This window comes from Coenobita brevimanus, chromosome 107 (genome assembly GCF_032717465.1).
Source record: "Coenobita brevimanus isolate Jiangsu-jjx chromosome 107, ASM3271746v2, whole genome shotgun sequence".
NCBI classification, from domain to species: Eukaryota; Metazoa; Arthropoda; class Malacostraca; order Decapoda; family Coenobitidae; genus Coenobita; species Coenobita brevimanus.
In genome coordinates, this window is record NC_137060.1 from 25746801 (window position 1) to 25771098 (window position 24298).

At 44.3% G+C, this 24298-nt stretch overlaps 2 protein-coding genes across 2 annotated transcripts in view; both read left to right on the forward strand.

Moving 5' to 3' along the window:
* The window catches only part of LOC145416778 (dnaJ homolog subfamily C member 9), a 412599-nt gene that overhangs the window by 107615 nt on the left and 280686 nt on the right, over positions 1 to 24298 (forward strand). The window lies entirely within an intron of this gene.
* Positions 1 to 24298, forward strand: part of nmo (serine/threonine-protein kinase nemo) — a 138068-nt gene that overhangs the window by 92928 nt on the left and 20842 nt on the right. The window contains exon 2 of the mRNA XM_080285703.1: positions 23744 to 23873. Coding sequence (XP_080141829.1) covers positions 23744 to 23873 — 130 coding nt within the window. The remainder of the gene's footprint in view (positions 1 to 23743; positions 23874 to 24298) is intronic.

The window sequence follows — 24298 nt, forward strand, 5'->3', positions numbered from 1 at the left end:
ACATTGTGGTAGTTGTGGTGGGTGATTGTGGTAGTTGTGATTGCGATGGTGGTAGTTGTGGTTGTTTTTGTGGTAGTTGTCATTGCGTTTGATGTGTAAGTTGTTGTGGTGTGTGTGTGTGTGGTTGTGGAAGTTGCGGTGGATGATTCTGGTAGTTGTGGTGGATAATTGTGGTAGTTGTGAAGGATAATTGTGGTAATTGTGAAGGATAATTGTGGTAGTTGTGGTGGGTGATTGTGGTAGTTGCGCTGGATGATTGTGATAGTTGTGGTGGATGGTTGTGGTTGTGGTGGATGATTCTGGTAGTTGTGGTGGATAATTGTGGTAGTTGTGGTGGATGATTCTGGTAGTTTTTTTTTTTTTTTTTTTTTTTTTTTTTATGATTGTGGTAGTTGTGGTTGAGGGTGGTTCACGTGTGTTCCACCTGGCCAGTCTCTCCCAGGGTGCAACGTCCTCCCTCCCTCCCTCTCTCCCTCCTTCCTTCGTCCCTTCCTTCCTTCCTTCCATCTGTCTGTCATTCTTCCTGTTTCCCAGAGTGCTTTGTCCTTCCCTTTCTTCCTCCCTTCCTTCTCTCTGTCATGCTTCTTGTCTCAGGGTGCATTGTCCTTCCTTCCTTCCTTCTTTTCTCCCTCCTTCCTTTCTTCTTTTCTCCCTCCTTCCTTCTTTTCTTTTTTATCTTCCTTCCTTCCATCTTACACACACACACACACACACACACACATACTCACAGTTTTGGTCCCGCAAGGTCTGTGTATCTGTGTAACTGTCTGTTCCCAGTTTCCTCCCCTTTTTTCCTCCCTCCCTCCCCTTTTCTCCTCCATCACTTTCTTCTCCCTCCCTTTTTCTCACCCCCTTCATCTCCCTCTCTTTTTCCCTCCTCCCTTTCCATTTCTCCCTCATCACTCTTCTCAGCTTCCCTTCCTTTCTCACCCCCCCCTTTCTCTCTATCTCTCTGTATGTATGTATGTGTATGCCGTGTGTGTGTGTGTGTGTGTGTGTGTGTGTGTGTGTGTGTGTGTGTGTGACATCAGAGACAGGACTTGACCGTGTAAAATCATAGCAGAGATGACACAAGGTAGCGGTAGTTGGAATGCGTTAAGGGTCGCCATGTTTGGCTTGCCACAGATGAATTTGTACCGTAGGAAGCTGCTTGACGGGTGAGTGGCGTGTGCTGCTCTTCCCTGTCAGTGTTTGGAATTCTGACAGTGTTGCTTGGTAGATTTCCCTGTCAGTGTTTAGAATTCTGACAGTGTTGCTTGGTAGATTTCCCTGTCAGTGTTTAGAATTCTGACAGTGTTGCTTGGTAGATTTCCCTGTCAGTGTTTAGAATTCTGACAGTGTTGCTTGGTAGATTTCCCTGTCAGTGTTTAGAATTCTGACAGTGTTGCTTGGTAGATTTCCCTGTCAGTGTTTGCAGTTTTATCAGTGTTGCTAAGTGAACAAACCGCTGATGTGTGTTGCTTTAGGGGGAAAGGTGAGATGTTGAGAAATTTTTGTAGTCCGTCTCTCTGTCTCGGCTTCTCTCTATCTGTCTGTTGGTCTCTGTTTCTGTCTCTCTGTGTCTTTTGTATCTCTGTCTGTCTGTCTTATATTTATGATGTTATACAGATTTTTAGTTTTATTTTTCTGTTCTTTTGTAAGCAGTAAGATTTTTTTTTTTTTTTCAACCTTGTGGCATAGAATCATTTAACTTGAGTGTGTATTTATGCGGATATACAGTACACCCCTTATACACTCATAGTACAGGATCATCCACATCCATACAGCCACAGAACACCATACACTGCGATACAAGCCCATGCACTTCCATCATTGAGAGAGATCGCTTTTTAGGCACGTGGATCCGTTTGTGGGTAAGAGAATGTCATAAAAAGAATGGTATAAAGTTGAACATCATGAAGGAAGGTTACGGGAGATTGTCTGACCACCTCACCACCAGAGGCCTCTTTGTGTGTCGAATTGCGTGGTGGTAGAGTAGCGTATATATAAAGGGCATCGTCGCACTGAAGGGGTTAATTTCTCACACTTCCTTAGCTTCCGGGTATAGTTCATTTCTCTTCCTCCTTGCCACCATCATTTGATCTGTAGTCTCTTTCATATTTCCTCTTTCTTTTCCTTCTTTTTTTTCTTCTTTTTTTTTTTTACAGAAGATGAACAGAGGAAGGAAAAACATAAAAATATTCCATGCACCAAATTACAGGTGTCCTTCGTTCATAAAGATTCTGTAACAGGTGGACTTGAAGCAGATGAGACTGTTTGCATTACACCTGTCTTGCACCCAGGTCGTTTGCAGAGAGGGGAAAATATTTGTAAATCCGATAATGTTTTTGGATTATAAGTTTTTATATTGGTAACTCGGAAGCTAAATTTCCCTTAAGTAATTCTGTCTTTCCATATGCCCGTAGATTTTGTTTTTGAAGTATCGCATGTGTTTTGGGATACTGATGGTGTGTGTGTGTGTGTATTTCGGTATGAGGCAGTGTGGTGTGGAGTGGCGCCGGTCTATACTCTTATATGTGGACCCTACGCACCCCTTGTCCCCTATTTTACCTCTTACACTCTTACCCCTTCCCCTGTCACCCCTCCATCCATCAGTTCCATCTACTTCTTTCCTCCATTTTCCCTCTCCTCTTCCTCTTCCGTCTCTTATGCTTCTATCCACCTGTCTTCCTTCATCATTCCCTTCTACTTTCCTTCCCTTCCTCTCCCTACTATTTTCTCCCTCCTATCCCCGCCTCCCGTCCTCTATCCACCCTTTCTCCTTCTCCCTTCCATTCATCGCATCCTTCGTAATGACGTTTTCTCTTCCTCCCGCTTCCTCTCCCCTGTCCTACACACTTCCCTCCCCTACATCCCTTCCTCTCCCCTCCACCACTTCCCTTCCCCTTGTCCCTTCCTCTCCCCTCCACCACTTCCCTTCCCCTTGTCTCTTCCTCTCCCCTCCACCACTTCCCTTCCCCTTCTCCCTTCCTCTCCCCTCCACCACTTCCCCCTCTCTCCTTACTATCGACAGCATCATCTCATCTCATTTATTTGTACCCTCGCTTTCCTGTCACTCCATTACCCATGCCTTCCATCCGCTGCTTTTCTTTCTCTCATCCTTTCGATCCCTTTTCTCCTTCTCCTCCTCCTCCTCCTCCTTCTCCTCCTCCTCCTCCTTTCCATCCCTACCCTTACCATCCTCTTTTTACCCTTCCTTTCTCTCCCCGTCCCTCGCATCCTCTGTTCTCCCCTCCCCTCTCCTCACATTCCCTCCTGTCCCCTCCCTCCTCTCCTCTCCTCTCCTCTCATTCTGTCCCTACGGCCTCTTTTTCTCTCCATCCACCCTGCATTCCCTCCCCTCCACTAATTTCTCTCCCTCCTTACTATTGACAGCCTCGTCATCTCGTACAAGTTATTTTTACCCTGCCCTTCTTCTTTGTATCCTTTAATTCATTTTCCCCTCTTCCTTCCGTTAAATCTGTGCACAAAGTAACACAATTCTTCCTTCCCTTCATTTCCCCTCTTTCTTCATTCTTCCCTTCCCCTTTCCTTCCATTCCCGTTTTTCTTCCATGCCCTTCCTACCTTCCCTCTCATATCCTACCCCCCTTCCCTATCCCTCCCCTCTGCTCCTGTCATCTCCCCTCCCCTCCCCCTCCCCCCATTTCATCTCTCCCCTCCATTATTGTTCCTTTCCCTCCCGTCCTCTTCCCACCTCTCCTCGTACCCATCTTGTCCCACTAATGATGCGGCCTACTCCCCTACCCTCTACCCCCCACCTTCCCCAACCCCCCAGCTCCCCTCCTCGTGCCAGACGGGGTGAGTGACCTGACCTGGCTGTAGGTGTGTTGACCTTGTACCCTGCGAGGTCAACACCCTCTGATGGTTATGGCGCTCGTTACATATCTATCTGTAATCCACTCATCTATCTATAATCATCTCAATATATACTGTATCTCTCAGTAAACCACTTATCTGTATCTTTTATGTATTCATGTATTACCTCATCAGGAGGGTAATGGCCCTGGGCTAGGCTCTATAATCTATCCATATAAGAGGCAGAGGTTGATGGGAGCCAGTAAGAGGAGGAGTGTTAATGAGACGAAGAGCCATTGACTCATCTTACTGAAAAGAGTCGCATGTGGGGACCTTCCACACACATAAAAGTTGCACTCGACACAGAGGCGAAGAAAACTCCTGCATAAAATCAACAACAGTGAGGGGGTAAAGAAGGTACTGAATCGGCTTAGCAAACCTAATCTCTTGGAAGCAGATTTTACAGGAGAGATAATATGATTTTTCCCATGATAAATCTCGACAGAATGAAACCTCAAGTGTGTGTGTGTGTGTGTACGTTCACGCAAGTACACACGTCTACCAGCTGTAGAACCTTCAGCCAGCTTTTTTTTCACCGTCATTACACAAGAAGGCAGCCCAGACCACATTGCCACAGTACCCCTTGCGCTCACATCAGCATTATAACTACTCTTGATACTTTTCTTTAATCTACTTATTATTTTTTATTCTTGCGGCCTCCAGACGATTTCATTGAGGTTTGGAGTGACGTCTGAGAGTGGAGGGATGAATGAAGGTTGCATTTAACCCCTCCAATTATAACTGCACTTGACACACTTTCTTAAGCTGCTAATTTTTTCAATTCTTGCTGTCTCCAGACGATTTTATTCAGCCTTGGGGATATGTCTGAGAGTGGAGGGATTAATGGAGCCTCTATCTAACCCCTCCAGTTCCTAAATAAACCCTCTGAAGCTGACTAAAATCGTCTCTTAATAGCTAGTGACATGCTAAATATATCTGATGCCAGGGTTAAGCCTCTTACTTCCCACACAGTCTTGCTTCTTTGTGTATGTGTATCCTTTGTGTATGTATGTATCCTGTGTATGTATATCATGTGTATGTATGTATCTCCATGTGTATTTTTATTTATCCCCGTGTGTGTGTATATGTATTTGCTGATTCTTATACTTTATTTTTATCATTCCTGTTTTCATTCCTCCCCTCCCTCCTACTTTATCATGCCTTCCACCATCTCTCCCTCTCTCCTCTCTTCCTTTCCTTTATCTCCTCTCCTCTCCTCTTTGTCTCCTCTCCTATCGTCAATTCCCCTCCTCTCTTCTGTCCTCCCCTCCTCCCCCTCCCCCCTCAACTACGTAATCTCTTCATCTGCGCCTCTCTCATATTTCCCCCTCTACTTCACTCCCCCTCCCTCATCTCCCCCTCCTCCTCTCTTTCCTTTGCTTTTGTACCGCCCCTTATCCCCCCCTCCTCTCTCTCTCTCTCTCTCTCTCTCTCTCTCTCTCTCTCTCTCTCTCTCTCTCTCTCTCACACACACACACACACACACACACACACACACACACACACACACACACACACACACACACACACACACACACACACACACACACACACACACACTTCTGTTCATCCCCTCCTCTCTTTCCACTAAATCTCTATACTATCCCTCATCTCCCCCTCTCCTCTCCCTCCCCGCTCTCCCCCTCTCCTCTCCCTCCCCGCTCTCCCCCTCCCTCCTCTCTCTCTTCCATCCTCTCCCCTCCCTCCCCCTCCCACCTCTCTTCCAACTCTACCTTTGCGTCATCCCTCACCTCGTCTCCCCGAGCAAGTGCCAGACGGGGTGATTGACCTAGTCTGGTTCAGATGACCTGGCCTCCCGCGTCAAGGTCAAGCCAACTTTGACCTCGGTTGTAATTGGTCTTGCGTTGTTTTGTTTGTATCGTATTTGTCGTTGTTTGTCCTTGCTTGTAATTGGTCTTGCGTTTTGTTTGTTCCGTATTTGTCGTTGTTTGACCTCGCTTCTAATTGGCCTTGCGTTGTTTTGTTTGTATTTGTTGTTGGCGTGGTTGTTGATGTTGTTGTGCTAGGTATTGTATTTGTAGTTGTATTTGTTGCATCTGTTGTATGCGCGTCTGTTTCCTCGCCCTGACTGTTTCTCATCTCCGCTCTTTTCTGCGTTTTTCCACTCGCCTTCCCCTGTCCACCTTTTTTCTCTTCCCCTGTTATCCTTCCCTTTCCCCCTCAGCTTACTATTAGCATCCCTGTTTTCGTCTTCCTCTCTCTCCTTTTCACCTCTTCCTTTCTCTCCGTTTCACCTCTTCCTTTCTCTCCATTTCACCTCTTCCTTTCTCTCCGTTTCCCCTCTTCCTTTCTCTCCTTTTCACCTCTTCCTCTCTCTCTCTCTCCGTTTCCCCTCTTCCTTTCTCTCCTTTTCACCTCTTCCTCTCTCTCTCTCTCCGTTTCCCCTCTTCCTTTCTCTCCTTTTCACATCTTCCTCTCTCTCTCTCTCCGTTTCGCCTCTTCCCCTCTTTTCCCCTCTTCCTCTCTTTTCCCCATTCCTTCCTCTCTTTCCAGTCTGTCCTAATCCCTCAACTCCTTTCTCTTCCAACTACTCCTAACTTTCCACCTGCTCTTCTCTGTCCCCCGTCCACTCATTCTCCCCCCCTCCGCCCTCTCTTCCCCCACTCTCCGTTTTCCCTCCCACCTTCCTCGCTCTCCTTCTTTCTCCCCCTCCCTCCTCTCCTCCGCAGTATACCTTTGTACTATACCATCGTTCATCTCCCTTCCCTCGCCCCTCAGCTCCCCTTCACCTCCCCCACTGCTAGACAGACGGGGTGAGTGACCTAGGCTGCCTCTGGTGACCTGGCTTTGTCCCTTCAAGGTCACCGTAACTCAGCTTTGACCTTTCTTTATTTTATTTTTTATTTTTATTGTATTGGTTTTTGATATTTTTATTGACACGTTTAAGAGATGTATTTAATTGCTTTACTATCATGTTATATTTGAGGTGCCTTCATGCGGTGGCACTGGTATAGCCCGGCGGTGGAGCTGCCATCAAATACCGATAATAAAACGACTATCACAGAAGATTACGTCATGTCTGTTACACACACACGCACACACACACACACACACACACACACACACACACACACACATTTTACATAAGCTGATCTCTCTCTCTCTCTCTCTCTCTCTCTTTACTGCCAGACGGGGTGATTGACCAAGGTTAGTACTGATGACCTCATTCGTCACGAGGTAAACCTGGCTACCTTTTGTGTGTGTGTGTGTGTGTGTGTGTGAGAGAGAGAGAGAGAGAGAGAGGGAGGGAGAGATTCTGGGTGGTACCGTAACAAACGTAGCCATACACACTACTCTTCTGTTCTCCATTCGATGTGTTACACCTTGTTAAAAATACAGTGTTATATTTGGCACAGTTTTATAATGAGTCGAAGCCCTATAGTGTATTATCAGCATCCTAACCTAATATACAACTGTTTCATGAGGGAGGAGGGGGGAAGGAGAGGAGGGGGAGAAGGAAGAGGGAGGGGTAGGAGGGAGAATCGGAAATAGGACTAGGAGAAAACAGAAGGTGTCAACTTCGTGGCCATAAACATTCTTGGCGCATCTCACAAGACACACGTAACATCTTATATTGTCATTCATTTTAACTTCATTGCCACTGCCGTCATTCTCTCTCTCTCTCTCTCTCTCTCTCTCTCTCTCTCTCTCTCTCTCTCTCTCTCTCTCGTTAACTGATTTTATATATAGTATGTTTCCAGCAGTACCGCAATAAAACGTCTAATTTTTTACCGTATCTCAGTGGAAAGGCAGGCAGGCAAGCAGAGATGGGGGGGATAGAGAGAGAGAGAGAGAGGGAGAGGTGTAGGTGTAGGTATATTCGTGTCTGCAGGAGTAGGAATTAATGCAGAGAGGGTGTTGTGTGTCTCGCTCGAGGCCAACATCAGGTATTTTTACACTGGCGAGGACGAAGGTCAAGGAAGGGGGGGGGGAAGAGGGAGGGGAGAAGAGAAGCGCGGGGAATGGAGGAATGGGAGGGGGAGTGGGGAAGAAGGAGGGAGGGGAAATCTCAAGTCTTCCATCTATTTTGCAGTTATTCTTGTGTTATTTCTATGGTTTATAATTTTTTCGTAAATATAGCGTGCAATTCCTTCGTTTAGGTTTAGAGCTGTTGTTGTTGAAAGTGATTAGTTTGTGATGGAGATCGGTGGTAGTGGGAGAAGACTGATTTGGTGATGGTGGTGATTGTTGCTGTTGTTGTTATTATTATTATTATTATTATTATTATTATTATTTTGATTAGCATCACCACAGTTCTTCATCTCCATCTTCTTCTTCTTCTTCTTCTTCTTATTATTATTATTATTATTATTATTATCATCATCATCATCATCATCATCATCATCATCATCATCATCATCACAGTTCTTCCTCATCATCTTCTTCCTCCTGCTGTTGTTATTATTATTATTATTATTATCATCATCATCACAGTTTTTCCTCATCTTCCTGTTGTTGTCGTTATTATTATTTTATTATTATTATTATTATTATCATCATCATCATCATCATCATCATCATCATCATCATCACACCTCCAGAATGCAGACTTTCACCTTTTTATATATGTATCAGGGACAATTGTGCTTACAGAGAACAAATAGTCAATAAATCTTTTGTATCACCTTTCATTTTTATTTTTTAGTTTCTGTTTCCTGTGATTCTAGACTTATGAGACACCCTGTTGATATACCTGGGTATCTGTAGAAAAGTGTAATTAGGACCAGGTAAACAGGCGGCTCTCTCTCTCTCTCTCTCTCTCTCACACACACACACACACACACACACGCACGCACTTGTGGTAGTGGATGACCTCGCTAGTGTACTGGAAAAGGTCGCTTGGTTTGAAGGGGGGAGGGGATGAGGGGGGTGGGGAAGAGGGGGGTTGGGGGAGAGGGGTGTAAAGGGTGTGCTGACATTCCAGTTTATCATCATCATCATCATCATCATCTGTATAACGATGATGATGAAAAATGAAAGTTAGTGTGCGTGAGAGAGTATAGGCTATAGGGATAGAGAAGAAATAGTTGGTGATGATGATGATGATGAGAAAGGATACGTGAGAGAGTGTGTTGGATTTGTGGAGATTTCAGTTCATGATGGTGATGATGATGATGATGATAAGCATGGGTGTGTGAGAGAGAGTGTTGGGGTAGAGGAGGATACAGACATACAGTGAGTGTGTTGTGGACAGTGACGTCACACACACACACACACACACACACACACACACAATTCAACACTTACTCCACGCACCACATTATCAATTTCTCACTCATTTCTCTTGTTTTCATTCACCATTCATGTTTTACTCACCCATTCATTCACTCTTCATCCCATTCACCCCATTTACTCACCCCATTCATCAACAGGAACGTGCATACTACCGGTACTTGTTAGGGTGACTCATGCGGGCAGTGTGTAGTGTTATTCATCCAGTCCTGCCACCGTCTCTTGCTCACACTCAGTCATTTATTGTATGACTCAACCTACCCTCTCCCCTCCCTCCCCTCCCCTCACATCCTTTTCCCTCCGCCATCCTCTCTCCGCCTCTCTTCACCTCTTCTCCTTTCACATCCTTTTCCTTCCCCCATCCTCTCTCCTCCTGTCCACCTCCCTTCACATCCTTTTCCCTCCCCCATCATCTCCCTTCCCCTCCTTCTCCCTTCACATTCTTATCCTTCCCCCATCCTCACTCCTCTCTTCAGTTCCACCTCCCCTCACATCCTCTTCTTTTCCCCACACACATCCCCTTTCCCCTCTTTTAAGTTACGGTAATCTATTGTTTTACGAAGAAGGGTGACTGGCTGCCTTAAAACAACTAGTACTGTATGGAAGCAAGCCTAGTGTTGTAATAGCCCTAATAGCGTTAATAGCCCTAATAGCGTTTTCATTTACTAGTATTGAGCTCTGTAACTGAGGTCAGACGTGCCAAGTGTACTAGCCTTTGAACGACGCAAAATTAAATAGATATTTATAAGCTAGTTCCCCTTGTCGTCCGTTCTCACGTCTCTTCATCTCCTCTCTTCTCCATCTAATGCTTCTCCATCTCCTCTCCTCCCTTCTCCCTCCCCACTCTTCTTCTTCACACACTACAGTACCTACACAACCAAGCTTCTGTTACAGCTCAGCGGCACAACGTCACCCTCCCCCATGCACTGCCCGTACCAAGAGTCCCCATGCCTTCCCATCACCACTCATTAGCACTCAGTCCCTTCCTTCATGTCCCACACCAGTTGACGTGCAGTGTGTCTTGAGAACTTTCATCAAACGTCCCTTCCTCTGTTACAACTTATCTTGCCCTCAGCTCCTCCTGCACTCCTCCAAGATGCTGGAGAGGGACGCCTTCCCGTGGTGGCACCTACTTGACTTAGAGGATTCACTGCCCTGTTATACAAACGTCCCTTATCCCCCAAAAGGAGGATTGTAGACTGCTGGAGAAAGGCAGCTGAAGCCTGTAGTCCACTGGGTTTACGTTTTAGATGAACTTGGGGCTACTACTACTACTACTACTACAGCTACTACTTCTTCTTCTACCACTGCCACCACCACCAACGCAGAAAATCTTTGGACAGACACTCGCTCCACATGCATACGGTGTACAATTTATTATCCCAATTCTTTTGCATTTCCTCTCAGCACTCACGCCACCCTGCCTCATGTACTCAACCAATTTGCATAGGATAAATAAAACCCGGGATCCAGACGCCCTCCACTTCTTCGTTACAGGTCCCTGCCACTCCACGCCGCACTCCTTCATATACTCCTCCAGTTTGTGTATGGAATATGATCATGACATATTTCAGGCCTCTTATCTAAGCTTATCACTACTCCACGTCTCACTGTCGATTTATGAGAGAGAGAGAGAGAGAGAGAGAGAGAAATAATTGTAGGATAATGTAGTTTGTTATTATTTAGGCAAGTCAGGCGAACAGTAGCTGGTCTGTGTAGTATTGAGTGGTTAAGATTACACACACACACACACACACACACACACACACACACAAGCCATAGCCTCTCTCTCTCTCTCTCTCTCTCTCTCTGCATATTGCTTAGTCATGCAAGTCAGCTAATACTCTCTCACTCCCACAGTCTTTCACTCACTTTCACCCACTTAAATGGAGTGATAACGTTCACTTTCACGCACTACTCACCCATTCACCATCATTCTCTTACTAATTCATTCATTCATTCATTTTGCCAATCTCTCTCTCTCTCTCTCTCTCTCTCTCTCTCTCTCTCTCTCTCTCTCTCTCTCTCTCTCTCTCTCTCGTGTGCCCGCTTGTGTTTGCGTGTGTGGGGGTGCTTGTGTGTGTTTGACTACATACTTCCCGATACAAAAAAGGGCTTGCATAAGTAAAGAGCGCGCTGGCGAACACACACACACACACACACACACACACACACACACACACACACACACACACACACACACACACACACACACACACACACACACACACACACACACACACACACACACACACACCAGAGAGAGGGGGGGGTTCATTACCGATTCCTGGAGCTTTTTATTCATTATTCATAATAATTACTTGAATTAAATAGGTAAAGGTGGGTGTAGGTGGGTGTTAGTGGGTGTTGACGGGTGTTAGTGGGTGGCTTTATTTCTAGATAGGCAAGTACTGTATGTGAAAAAACCGGCTCTTTATCTCATCCTCTCACTCCATCTCAAGCCTTCCTTTATATTCTCCTCTTCTGCTTCTGTTCATATTGTTTTTCCTATTCACCTGTTTTTCTCTTATAGGTTTTTCGTGTGTGTGTGTGTGTGTGTTTTTTTTTTACCACTCATCAAAATTTCTTATCGGTTTATATAGATTTTTCGATTGTTTACGTTTTTTGTTTGTTCGTGTGTTTGTTTCTTGTTCTTGCATCAGATATATAGACATACGGTACTCTAGTTATAATGGTGAATTAGGACTACACTTCAGAATTTTTTCCTGCCCATTCCCCTCCTTCGAGCTGTTTGCTATTCCGAGCAGAGTGTGGTTGCGGAAGAACAGTGTGTGTAGGTTGTAGAGGGGTGGAAGGCATGGCGTGTACAGTAGGGTGAGTGAAGAACGGGGTGTGTAGGGTGTAGACGGGTGGAAGGCATGGCGTGTACAGTAGGGTGAGTGAAGAACGGGGTGTGTAGGGTGTAGAGGGGTGGAAGGCATGGCGTGTACATTGCGATGAGAGGGAAGAACAGGGTGTGTAGGGTGTAAAAGGTGGAAGGGATGGCATGTACAGTAGGGTGAGAGGGAAGAACAGGGTGTGTAGAGTGTAGAGGGATGGAAGGAATGGCATGTACAGTAGGGTGAGAGGGAAGAACAGGGTGTATAGGGTGTACAGGGGTGGAGGGGATGGCCTGTACAATAGGTTGTGAGAAGAGGGGGTATGACTGTAAACGGTGAGTGTATGGGGTGAGAAGGGGATAGTAAGGGTAATATTTGTAATGCAGGGAAAAAAGGTAAGTTGAAGAGGTTGTAGAAGAGGAGTACCAGGCATGTAGTGATATCAAGAAGGCCTTTGGGATCGTAACAGGGTCAGGTAGACGGTGGATTTGATTTGTGCTATCCTTGTCTTATTCTTTTAGTTTAGTCACTCTTGAAGGAGCTGCCTAGCGTGGGTCAAGAGGCCCTCTGCAAGTATCCTGTCTTCTTATGTTCTCACTGTTCTTATGTTCTCATTGTTCTTATGTTCTTAATGTTCTTACCAACCAGACAGAACTAAACCCCTCCCAGATCCTCCTAACTTCGGTTATGATGTAGGAGTGAGGCTCCATGGTTACCGACAATATAGTTCATTTTACACTAACTTGGCCCAGATTCTCGTCCATTAGCAGCATATTTCACGTATCTCAGTGGCGTAAGGTAAAGGGTAGGGTGAGAAAGGAAAGACTGCAGTAGGGTAAGGAAGGGAAGGGTGTAGGGTGAGAAAGGAAAGACTTCAGTAGGGTAAGGAAGGAAAGGGTGTAGGGTGAGAAAGGAAAGACTGCAGTAGAGTAAGGAAGGGAAGCGTGCAGGGTGAAGGATAGGGTGAGGAGGGGAAGGATGAGGGTGAGGGGTAGCGTGAGGAGAGAAAGCTTGTAGGTTGAAAGAATAGGGTGCTGAGATGAGTAGGAGAAGGGTAAAGTGGTAATTGTGTAGGGTGACGAGGGTGTAGTCGGGTGAGTAGGGAAGTGTGTTGTAGTCACGGTGAAGGGAGAGGCAGGTGTAGGGTGAGATGAGGATGTAGTAGGGTGAGTAGGAGAAGGGTGTGGCAGTCATGGTGAAGGAAGAGGCAGGTGGGTAATGGTGTAGGGTGAGATGAGGGTGTAGCAGGGTGAGTAGGGAACGGTGTTGTGGTCATGGTGAAGGAAGAGGCAGGTGGGTAATGGTGTAGGGTGACGAGGGTGTAGGAGGGAAGGGTGTAGCGGTGATGGTGAAGGAATGAGGTACTGAGAGTATTGGTGTGAGGTCAAAGGATGGGAAGAAGGGGTCAAGGTGCGAATGTTAAGAATTTCCTGGGCAGTAGACGGACCGTGGGAGTCTTAGCCAGGCCCTTGAGAAATGTCTGGCTAGGGTGGTGGTAATTGTGGTAGGTGTGGTAATGGATGTGGTGGTGTGGTGGTTAGGTATGATGTTGGTGATTGTTGTTGTTGGTGTGGTGGTGGTGGTTAGGTATGATGTTGGTGATTGTTGTTGTGGTGGTGTTGGTGGTGGTAGCTGTGATGATGAGGTATGGTGTTGGTGATTGTTGTTGTTGGTGTGGTGGTGGTGGTTAGGTATGATGTTGGTGATTGTTGTTGTGGTGGTGTTGGTGGTGGTAGCTGTGATGATGAGGTATGGTGTTGGTGATTGTTGTTGTTGGTGTGGTGGTGGTTAGGTATGATGTTGGTGGTTCTTGTTGTGGTGGTGTTTGTGGTGGTAGCTGTGATGGTAAGGTATGGTGATGTTGATGATGGTTGTTGTGGTGGTGTTGGTGGTGGTGGTGGTGGTAGTTAGGTATGGTGTTGGTGATTTTTGTGGTGGTGGTGTTGATGTTGGTAGTTGTGGTTGTTAATGGATGGTTGGGGATATAGGAAGGTTATGCATGTAGTAGTGAGGGTGTTGTAAAGGTGGGGATAATCATAACTACCATAACCAACATCACAACCAACACCAGCACAACAACTACCTTAACAACCTCTACAACTATCAAATCATAACTTTCCTCACCACAGCTGCTCTTACCACAACAAATACCACAGCCACCACAGCTACCCTACCGCCACTATAGCTACCACCACCACAGCTACCACAATTGCCATCCCACAAATCATAATAAACATCGTCAAGGCTAGTATATCCTACCACAACTCACCGCTACCACAACTACCACAGTCACTACTACTACAGCTACCAGAACTACCACTGCCACAACCACTACTACTACTACAACTACTACCACTACCATTCTTAGTTTTTCTGTTTTCGCCAACTTTGCCTACCACTATTGCAAGTACCACAACTACCGTCATTCTCACCACTCCAGCAACCACAACTATCACTGTTCCTTCCACCATAACTACCAACACCCTCACTACCACAACTACTACCTCACCACCACACCCACCACCATCCTCACTGCCACCACCTACCACAACTACCATTCTTGCACCCGCCCCCCTCCTGTACATGTCATTTCACCTCCTGACCTGTTTCCCCCCCCCCAATTCTCACCACCGTTCACAAGGACACCTGCCCTCACGTTCTCTGGATACGTTCTTCAAATTACTCTCTTTGATTGTATTCTTCCACGTTCATCGGTTTCCCTGGTTACGTTCCTTGATTTTTCCTACGTTCCTCGCTGCGTTCTTGGGTTGATTTACGTTCCTCGCATACGTTCCCTAGTTATCGCGTACGTTCTTTGGTATTCATTCATTGGTTACTTTCCGATACGTTCTTTTGTTGCTTTCTACTTAATCTAATGTTACGTCTCATGATTAAGATTGAGGGATGGCATAGAACAAATTAAATTGATGAGATTATAGACGAAAAAATTATTATAGACGCGGGAAAAAATATAGACGAAAAAATAAATATAGGTGCAGGAAAAAATATAGACGAAAGAAGAATTATAGACGCAGGAAAAAAGTATAGACGAAAGAAGAATTATAGACGAGAGAATTGATATAGACGCAAGAATAAGCAAGAACGTGACCGAGATTTAAGAGGGTTGGGGCGTTCACACGTTCTTTGCCGTTGTTGTTCTAGTCTCCAGGCTTAAGGGTACGTTCTTTGGCGTTCACTGAGGCTTAGGTTTTAACAGTGAGGTACGTTGTGTGTTGTTCTCTTTATGTCCTTACTCCGTTGTTACGTTCATGTGCCCCCTTTACGTTCATCAGTGTCCCATTTACTTACGTTCACTGGAGTACTTAGTTTTACGCTACTTTACGTTTATTTAGACATCGGATATTTCCATTATTTATTTATTTGTTAATCCTTATTCCCCTTTTACGTTCACGGAGGCTTTTTTTTTTTTTTACTACGTTCACTTTGGTTTTATTTATTATTTATTCTTATTTTGTTACGTTCTTTGTTCTTCCCGTGACGTTCCTATTCCACTTTTACGTTCAAGAGTCCCTTTTAGTTACGTATAGGAAGTCATTGATTTTCATATTGCAACGTTCGCTTTTATTTTTACATTCTTACGTTCAGTTTGTTATGTAGTGATGCTTTGTTAACGTTCATTAAGAAATTGATTAGTTATTATTATTATTATTATTATTAGGCTTATTATTATTTTATTATTTTTATCATCATCATTATTTTTATTATATTATTTTTATTATTGCATTATTACGTTCACTAAGGCATTTATCCATTAGTCTACGTTCACTGAGGCACATTTCACAGTTACGTTCACTATGGCATATATTTCACACTGTTACGTTCACTATGGTATATCTTTCACATGATTACGTTCACTGTGACATATTTCACACACTTACGTTCACCAAGGCATATCTTTCACATTGTTACGTTCACTGTGGCATATATTTTATTGTTACGTTCACTGTGGCATATATTTTATTGTTACGTTCACTGTGGCATATATTTTATTGTTACGTTCACTGTGGCATATATTTTATTGTTACGTTCACTATGGCAAATATTTTATTGTTACGTTCACTATGGCAAATATTTTATTGTTACGTTCACTATGGCATATATTTTATTGTTACGTTCACTATGGCATATATTTTATTGTTACGTTCACTATGGCATATATTTTATTGTTACGTTCACTATGGCATATATTTTATTGTTACGTTCACTATGGCATATATTTTATTGTTACGTTCATTATGGCATATATTTTATTGTTACGTTCACTATGGCATATATTTTATTGTTACGTTCACTGTGGCATATATTTTATTGTTACGTTCACTATGGCATATATTTTACATTGTTACGTTCACTGAGACGTTTATTGTTACATGTTTACCTTCATTACGTTCACTGAGGCGTTTTTCCTTGGGTACGTTCATTGCCACTCCTTTACGTTCACCTGGGCGTTCTCTCGTTCCGTGTTGTTGACGTGGTGGGCTTTTGTCAGGCAAGGAGCAGGGGGGAGGGGAGGTAAGAGGAAAACAGGGAGGGGAGGAGGGAGGGAGGAAGGAAACAGGGAGGGGAGGAGGGAAGGAGGGAGGGAGGAAACGGAGTGAAGGAGGAAAATAAGGAGGTAGGAAGGAAGGAATTCAAAGGGAAGAGGAGGAGGAAAACAGGGAGGGAAGAAGAGATAAAGGGCAAAATAGGGAGGGAAGAAGAGGTAGAAGAGAGGGAGGGAGGGGGAGGAAAACAGGGAAGTAGGGAGGGTGGAGAACGAGAAGGGAGGTAAGAGGAAAAAAGGTAGGTGAGGGAGGGAAGAGGTAGGAGACGTGAAATGGGGAGGGGAAGGAGGCAGGGAAGAGGTAGGAGACGTGAAATGGGGAGGGGAAGGGGGGAGGGAAGAGGTAGGAGACGTGAAATGGGGAGGGGAAGGGGGGAGGGAAGAGGTAGGAGGCATGAAATGGGGAGGGGAAGGGGGGAGGGAAGAGTTGAGGAGGAGGCGATACCATGTAGAAAAAAGAGATGAGGGGGAGGGGAAGAAAGAAGAGAGAGGAGGGGAGAAAGATGGAAAACAAGGGAGAAAGAGAGAGGGGAGGGAGGGAGAGGGAACCAGAAAGAAAGCGAATGAGATGGGTGGAGAGGGGGAGAGAGAGAGCAGAAAGATTGAAAACAAGTTGTAATAGAGAGGAAGGGAAGAGGGGAGGGGAGGGGGGTGTGGAGGAATGCTGGGGGAGGAGAGGCAGGGAGAGGGGAGGGGAGGGGAGGGGAGCGAGCCATAGGAGAGACAGAGGGAAGTGGGATGGGGGATGGTAACTTGGAGAAGGGAGGGAGGGAGGGGAGGAAGAAAGTAAAAGAAGGGAGGGGGAGGAGAGGCATTGAGAGACAAACTGGAAGAGAGAGGGAGGTCGAGGTTTGAGAGGTAAAATGAGTCAGGGAGGGAAGAGGAGGGGGAGGAAGAGGTATGGAGAGGAGAAGCAGGGGGGAGGGAGGGATAGGAGAGACAGGAGAAAGAGAAGGGAGAGGGAGAGGTAAGGTGTAGGTTTGAGAGGTAGAGGAGGAGGTGAGGGAGGGAGGGGGAGGGACAGGGCTGGGGGGGGTAGGTGGCACAGGTGTATTGATCTGTCTGACACTACAGCTGCACCACACTGTACCCTACCCTACTGCACCACACTGTACCCTACCCTGCTGCACCACACTACCCTACCCTACTGCACCACACTGTACCCTACCCTGCTGCACCACACTGTACCCTACCCTGCTGCACCACACTGTACCCTACCCTACTGCACCACACTGTACCCTACCCTGCTGCACCACACTGTACCCTACTCTGCTGCATCACACTATACCCAACCCAGCTGCACCACACTGTACCCAACCCTGCTGCACCACACTGTACCCTACCCTTCTGCACAACTCCCTGTACCTTACCCTGCTGCACCACTCCCTGTACCCTACCCTGCTGCACCACTCCCTGTACCCTACCCTGCTGCACCACTCCCTGTACCCTCCCCTGCTGCACCACTCTCTCCTCTGTACCTCACACCCTGTCATGTGCGGCTTTGTATTCTGTATCTTTGCCTGGCTTTTATTTACTTTTCCTGTACCTTGTTTCCTCCATACTGTACCTTTGCTGTACCCTTTTGCACCACACCTTCCCCTGTACCTGTAACCTAACTATCCACCCTGTAAGGTTTCATGTGGGTATGTATTCTGTAATCTCTCTCTCTCTCTTTTTCCATATTCTCGTTTCTTTCATTTTGTACCCTGTCGTAACATACTCTCCCCGGCAACTTATCTTCCTATGTGTTTTGTATATTTTCATCTGCAATTTGTCTTATTTCTTATGTACTTGCCCTTGCTGTACCCTGCCGCACCTCACACGCTCCACTGTACCTGTAACCCTTCTCTCCCATCCCTGTTTGTGGTATCTTGTTTTGTATTATTATTATTGTAGTAGTAGTAGTTGTTGTTGTTGTTCTTCTTTTTATTATTATTATTATTATTATTTTGTATCCCACGTTTCTGGTTTCATTTCTTTTGTATCCCCTCTGTACCCTGGCCACACTACAAAATTTCCTGTACCCTTAACCCGCTGAAATACTGCTGTACTTCTGAAATTTGACTTCCTCATTTCTACCCCATTTGTATTTTGTTTCTCCTGTATTTTTCGTAGTAATTCTCCTCTCTGTACTCTCACTGTACCCCACCACACTCTCCTATTCATGTAACTTACCTTCATTCACCCTTTTATTACTCTGTGGCTTTGTATTTTTACGTAGCCCAATTTTATGTATTTTGTTACATGTACTTTTCTTTTAATATTCCATCTTGTACACCAGTATCATTCTCTCTCTCTCTCTCTCTCTCTCTCTCTCTCTCTCTCTCTCTCTCTCTCTCTCTCTCTCTCTCTCTCCTGTACCTGTAACCTGGAGAGTTCATGTGTTTATTTTATTTTTTTATTTTTTGTAATCGTCTCTATTTTCATTTATATTTTTCATGTTATTTTTTTTTCTTGTTCTCCTCCCTCCATTTTTTTTTGTATCCCGTCACACTACTGTACCTGTAACCTTGTTCCTTCTTCCTACTTGTTTATTGGCTTTGTATTTTTTGCCTTGTTTGTTTTCATTGATTGGTTTTCATGCTTTCTTGTTTTTCCTTTTGTACCTCTTCTCTATCCTGCCACACCCTGTACCTGTACCTGTAACCGTCTGCCTTGTTTCTGTTACATATTGTCTGGTTTTGTAATTGACTACGGGTACGGTGTATGTGATGGTGGTGGTGATGGTGGTGATGGTGATAATGATGGTGTTGGTGGTGGTGATAGTGGTGATGGTGATAATGATGATCGTGGTGATGGTGATGTTGGTGATAATGATGGTGTTGGTGGTGGTGATAGTGGTGATGGTGATAATGATGATCGTGGTGATGGTGATGCTGGTGATAATGATGATCGTGGTGATGGTGATGTTGGTGATAATGATGGTGTTGGTGATGGTGATAATGATGATCGTGGTGATGGTGATGTTGGTGATAATGATGGTGTTGGTGGTGATTGTGATGATGGTGGTTGATAATGATGATGATGATGATGCCTGTACCCTCTCAATTTTTGTTACTTTTTTCATTGCTTTCGATTTTTTATGTAACTTTGATTTGACGTCCCAACCTTTGTATCAGACTTAATGTTATGTACCATTTTGTATCGAACGTAATATTTTGCACTGTTTACCTTATTGTATTTTGGAATTCCCGCATTTTGTAACCTCAATCTGTAACTAATTTTTAGGCCAGTGTAATCAACCTTGACATTCAGTTCACACTCCTCTGTATCGTAATTACCTTTTTGTATTACCTGCGTATGAATTTTTGTATTCTGGGAGTTTTGTATTTTGTAACCTCAGTCTTCCATTCATTTTCACGGCTCTGTAATCAGTTCTGACGATCATTTCACACCCTTTGTGTCTTATTTAATTTTTTGTAACAGCTGCGTATGTATTTTTGTTCTATTTTGTACCGGCACGACACCTCACGTTTCTGTAATGAACCCTGACTTAGTTTACACAGCTTTGTATCTGATTTATTATTATTATTATTATTATTATTATTATTATTATTATTATTATTTGTATCTGATCTATTTATGTATTTTTAGATGTTTGTAACCACCCCTTGTTTCTGTATTTCAGCCTTGGTTTAATTTCACGCCTTGCCTTTGTATCTGAATTAATTTTGTAACCTTTTTTGTATCTTGTATTTATTTTGTAACCTCACGACGCAAAGCAGTATCACGTTTATGTACTCATCCGTGACTGTTTCACTCCCCTCTCACCTGTATCCGAGTGAGTCTGTTGCTATGGTGATTTTGTATCGCGTTATGTACCCAGCAACCACTACCTGTACCCATCTTGAGACTGTTATGTATTTCTTTGTACCCTTTCTGTCTATTTATCCATTTTTGCACTTTTTATCTACTTTTAAATTGGCTCCGCTGTGATCGAAAGTTTGTTTATTATCTATCTAGCTCTCTGTCTGTCTATCTACCTATCTATATGTCTAGTTGCCTGCCTGTCTATCTGTCTGTCTATCTATCTGTCTATCTATCCAGCAGTATCTTGTCTTTCGGTTCTCTGTCTATCAGTATATGTCTATTTGTATCTGTCTTTGTGATAAAAAATACGTAGGAAAGGAACATCTCTCTTCCATAATATTATCACTGAAAGCAGTGATGAGAAATAGGGAGGTGAGTATGGAAGTTAAGAAGTCACTGCATGATGGTATTGTGATCCCTACCCTGACGTATGGAAGCGAGGCGTGGACCTTGCAAGAGGGGAACAAGTCAAGAGTGAGAGCAGTGGTAATGAGTTACTTGAGAGGAGCATGTGGAGTGACGTGGAGGGACAGGTTGACGAATGAAGAAGTGAAGGAACGTTGTGGGGTAGATGTGGATGTGGTTGAAAAGATTAGGAGAAATACACTGAGGTGGTTTGGACATGTGGAGAGAATGGAGAATGAAAGACTGACTAAGAGGGTGTATGTAGGTGAGGCGGAGGGAGGGAGAGGGTGGGGTAGACCGAGGATGAGGTGGAGGGATGGAGTTGAGAGGTATATGAGGGAGGGGGGGGGGTGAGTTGGGGGGAGGGGAGTCAAATGGTGGGTGACAGAGTGACTTGGAGGCGTTTTGTCTGCGGCCACCCTTTGCGGGATTAGGGCGTCGGGCTATAGATAGATAGATAGATTATTATTGTCATTCGTCGTCCTGTCATGGCATTTCCCTAGGCCGTCCTTCCTCCCTCCCTCCTTTCTCTCTCCCTCCCTTCTTCCCTCCAGTATTTCCTCCGTCCTTTCCTCACTCTCCCCCCCCCCTCTTTATCTTCCCCCACGCTCCCTCTATTTCTCCCTTCCTCCCTCCTTTCCCCTACTCTTCTATCCCTCTCCCTCCCCTCCTCCTTTTTCCCTCCCCTCTCCTCCTCTTCTCTTCCCTCCTTTTGTTACTATACCCTATTTCCTCTCTCTCTCTCTCTCTCTCTCTCTCTCTCTCTCTCTCTCTCTCTCATCTTAGCATTTCCTCTCCCTCGTATCGCCTCCTTAACATTTCCTTTGTATTGCGTACCGGGTATCCTTCATCTTCATTGCCTTTGTATTTGTGTCTATTTCCTGTATCCTAGAGAGAGAGAGAGAGAGAAAGAGGGAGGGAGGGGGGGAGGTATATGATTCATGACTTAACTCTTTGATTCGATACCCTCTCTCGTCTCCCCTCTCCCCTCTTCTGTCTCCCCTCACTCCCCTCCACCTCCTTCCCTCTCATATCTTCATATTTCTGAACAATGGGTCTCTTGGTGGAGGTATCAGAACGTATCAATGTGTAAAGGAACTATGTAACGTCAAGGTGTATTATGCAAACTAAATCGCTTAGGAGAATGTGTTAGGCAGCCTTCAGATTTCGCAACAACAGGTATCTAGGGCAGGTAATAGAACGTAGCAGTGGGTAAACAAACTATGTAACGTCAAGGTGTATTACGGTATGCAGACTAAATCGCTTGGGGGAAGGTGTTAGGCAGCCTTCAGATTTCGCAGCAACAGGTATCTAGGGCAGGTAATAGAACGTAGCATTGTAAACAGCTGATGTAAACAGTGTGGGTGAAACTGGCTCTATTCTCAGTGTATATGGATTTGTATATGGATTTTACACTGCAGGGAATAACTGAGCATTTGTGAGTTCTGGCCGACAGGAAAGTGCAAATTATCGATGTTCATTTTCGTGGTGTTGGCATGAAGTGCAGAGGAATATCGCGTGAAAATCGTAATTCGCGTTTAGAATAGAATATCGCTTGAAAATCATAAATCGCGTGTAGAAGAGACAAATATCATCTGTGAAAATCATAATTCGCGTTTAGAATAGGGAAGTATCGCCGGTGAAAATCATGAATCGCGTTTAGAATAGAAAAATATTGCCTCTGAAAATCATAATTCGCGTTTAGAAAAATAACGCCCCTGAAAATCATAAATAGCGTTTTGAATAGAGAAATATCGCGTGAAAATCATAAATCACTTAGAATTTTTTTTATTTATTATTTATTTATTTATTGCTGGTCTAGATTTTCCTGGTAATAAAAACGTGACGAGAAATAAAATGCATATCTGATGACCCGCATATTTTTAGTGATGGAAATTATCAGTATATAATAAATGAGTTTTTTTCTTCTAGTATTATTATTGTTCTGAAGCATAATAATTTTTGTAACAGTTTCCATATAATACCTGTTTCAATAATCCTATAGATTTTGTAATTACTGTTTTTATGAGGATCTGATTATTTAGCTTTATTTAATTATTTATTTTTACTAATTTATAAAGTTTGTATTTCTGTAATGTGTGAAGAAGTTACATAAAGCAGAGTACAAAGGGAATTATGGATTACTTTATACACACACACACACACACACACACACACACACACACACACACACACACAAGCACACGCACGCACACGCACGCGCGCGCGCGCGCCAAGTCATGCTGTGTTTATAAACCATCGATAATAAAGGAAACACATTTATACGCACGCACATACACAGATTAGATAGATAGATAGATAGATAGATTGTAGGGAGGTTGGTAGTGTGATGTTGTAGAGGCTAGGTAGATAGAAAGATGGATAGATAGATAGATACATAGGATAAGTAGGTAGAGATATTGATAAGTAGATAGTGTAGCTGATAGTGGGAAGAGCAGATAGACTGATAGATAAAAGCAAATAGACGGATAGATAAAAGCAGATAGACTGATAGATAAAGCAGATAGACTGATAGATAAAAAGTTCGATAGACAATGACTCAAATCCGTTGACCCAGTTGGCATCTGCCCCTTTGACCTCCTTTGGCATCCGAGTTATAGTTTCTCTCTCTCTCTCTCTCTCATTGTGACAGCAGTACGTCGTGTCAAGTAACATGTTGGGTATAACTATTTTTTCTTGTGGTAATTGTATGCTTTATGTATAGCCTATTTTTATGTATATTTAGTTGACTGATTTAAAGGTTACATATTTAATTTTTACTTTTATCTTTTTTTTTACATAGCTACTACGTATTGTTTATTATTTACATCTATTTACTAATATTTTGCGTGACTGATAATTTTTTTTTAACAGCCTCAAGACATGCCCGTATTCCTGTTTTTATATATTTATTTATTTACTTAATTATCGTGTGATTAGTTTTATGTTTTTTCCATAGCCAAGTCATGCCCATATTCCTGTTTTTATTTATTTATTTATATTTTCTTTTCCAGGGCGGTGACGGACCCAAGAGATGGACGACGTGTGGCGCTCAAGAAGATGCCCAATGTATTCCAGACCCTCGTGTCCAGCAAGAGGGTGTTTAGGGAGCTGAGGATGCTGTGTTTCTTTAAGCACGAAAATGTGAGTAAGGGAAGGGAGGGAGGGATTGATGGAGAGGGAGGGATTGGTGGAGAGGGAGAGAGGGAGGAGTGGGAGGGATTGGTGGAGAAGGAGGAGTGGGAGGGATTGGTGGAGAAGGAGGAGTGGGAAGGATTGGTGGAGAGGGAGGGGGGGAATGGGAATGAGATAGGGGAGAGAGAGGGGGAGGGAAAAATTTAAGTGGTAGGGACAGATTGAGATAGAGAGAGAGTTTTATTCTTATTTGTTGGGGCAGATCCAGGGAGGGAAGTGGAGGAGAAGGAGGTTGAGGAGAATCCGACCTTCTTATATAGGGCTTGGAACCCTTCTCACATCTATACTCCTTTCACTTAGACTTGGCCCAGATTTTTGTCCTTGTGCAGCTTATTTCACGTAGCTCAGTGGTAGAGAAATCGATTGCTGCAGCT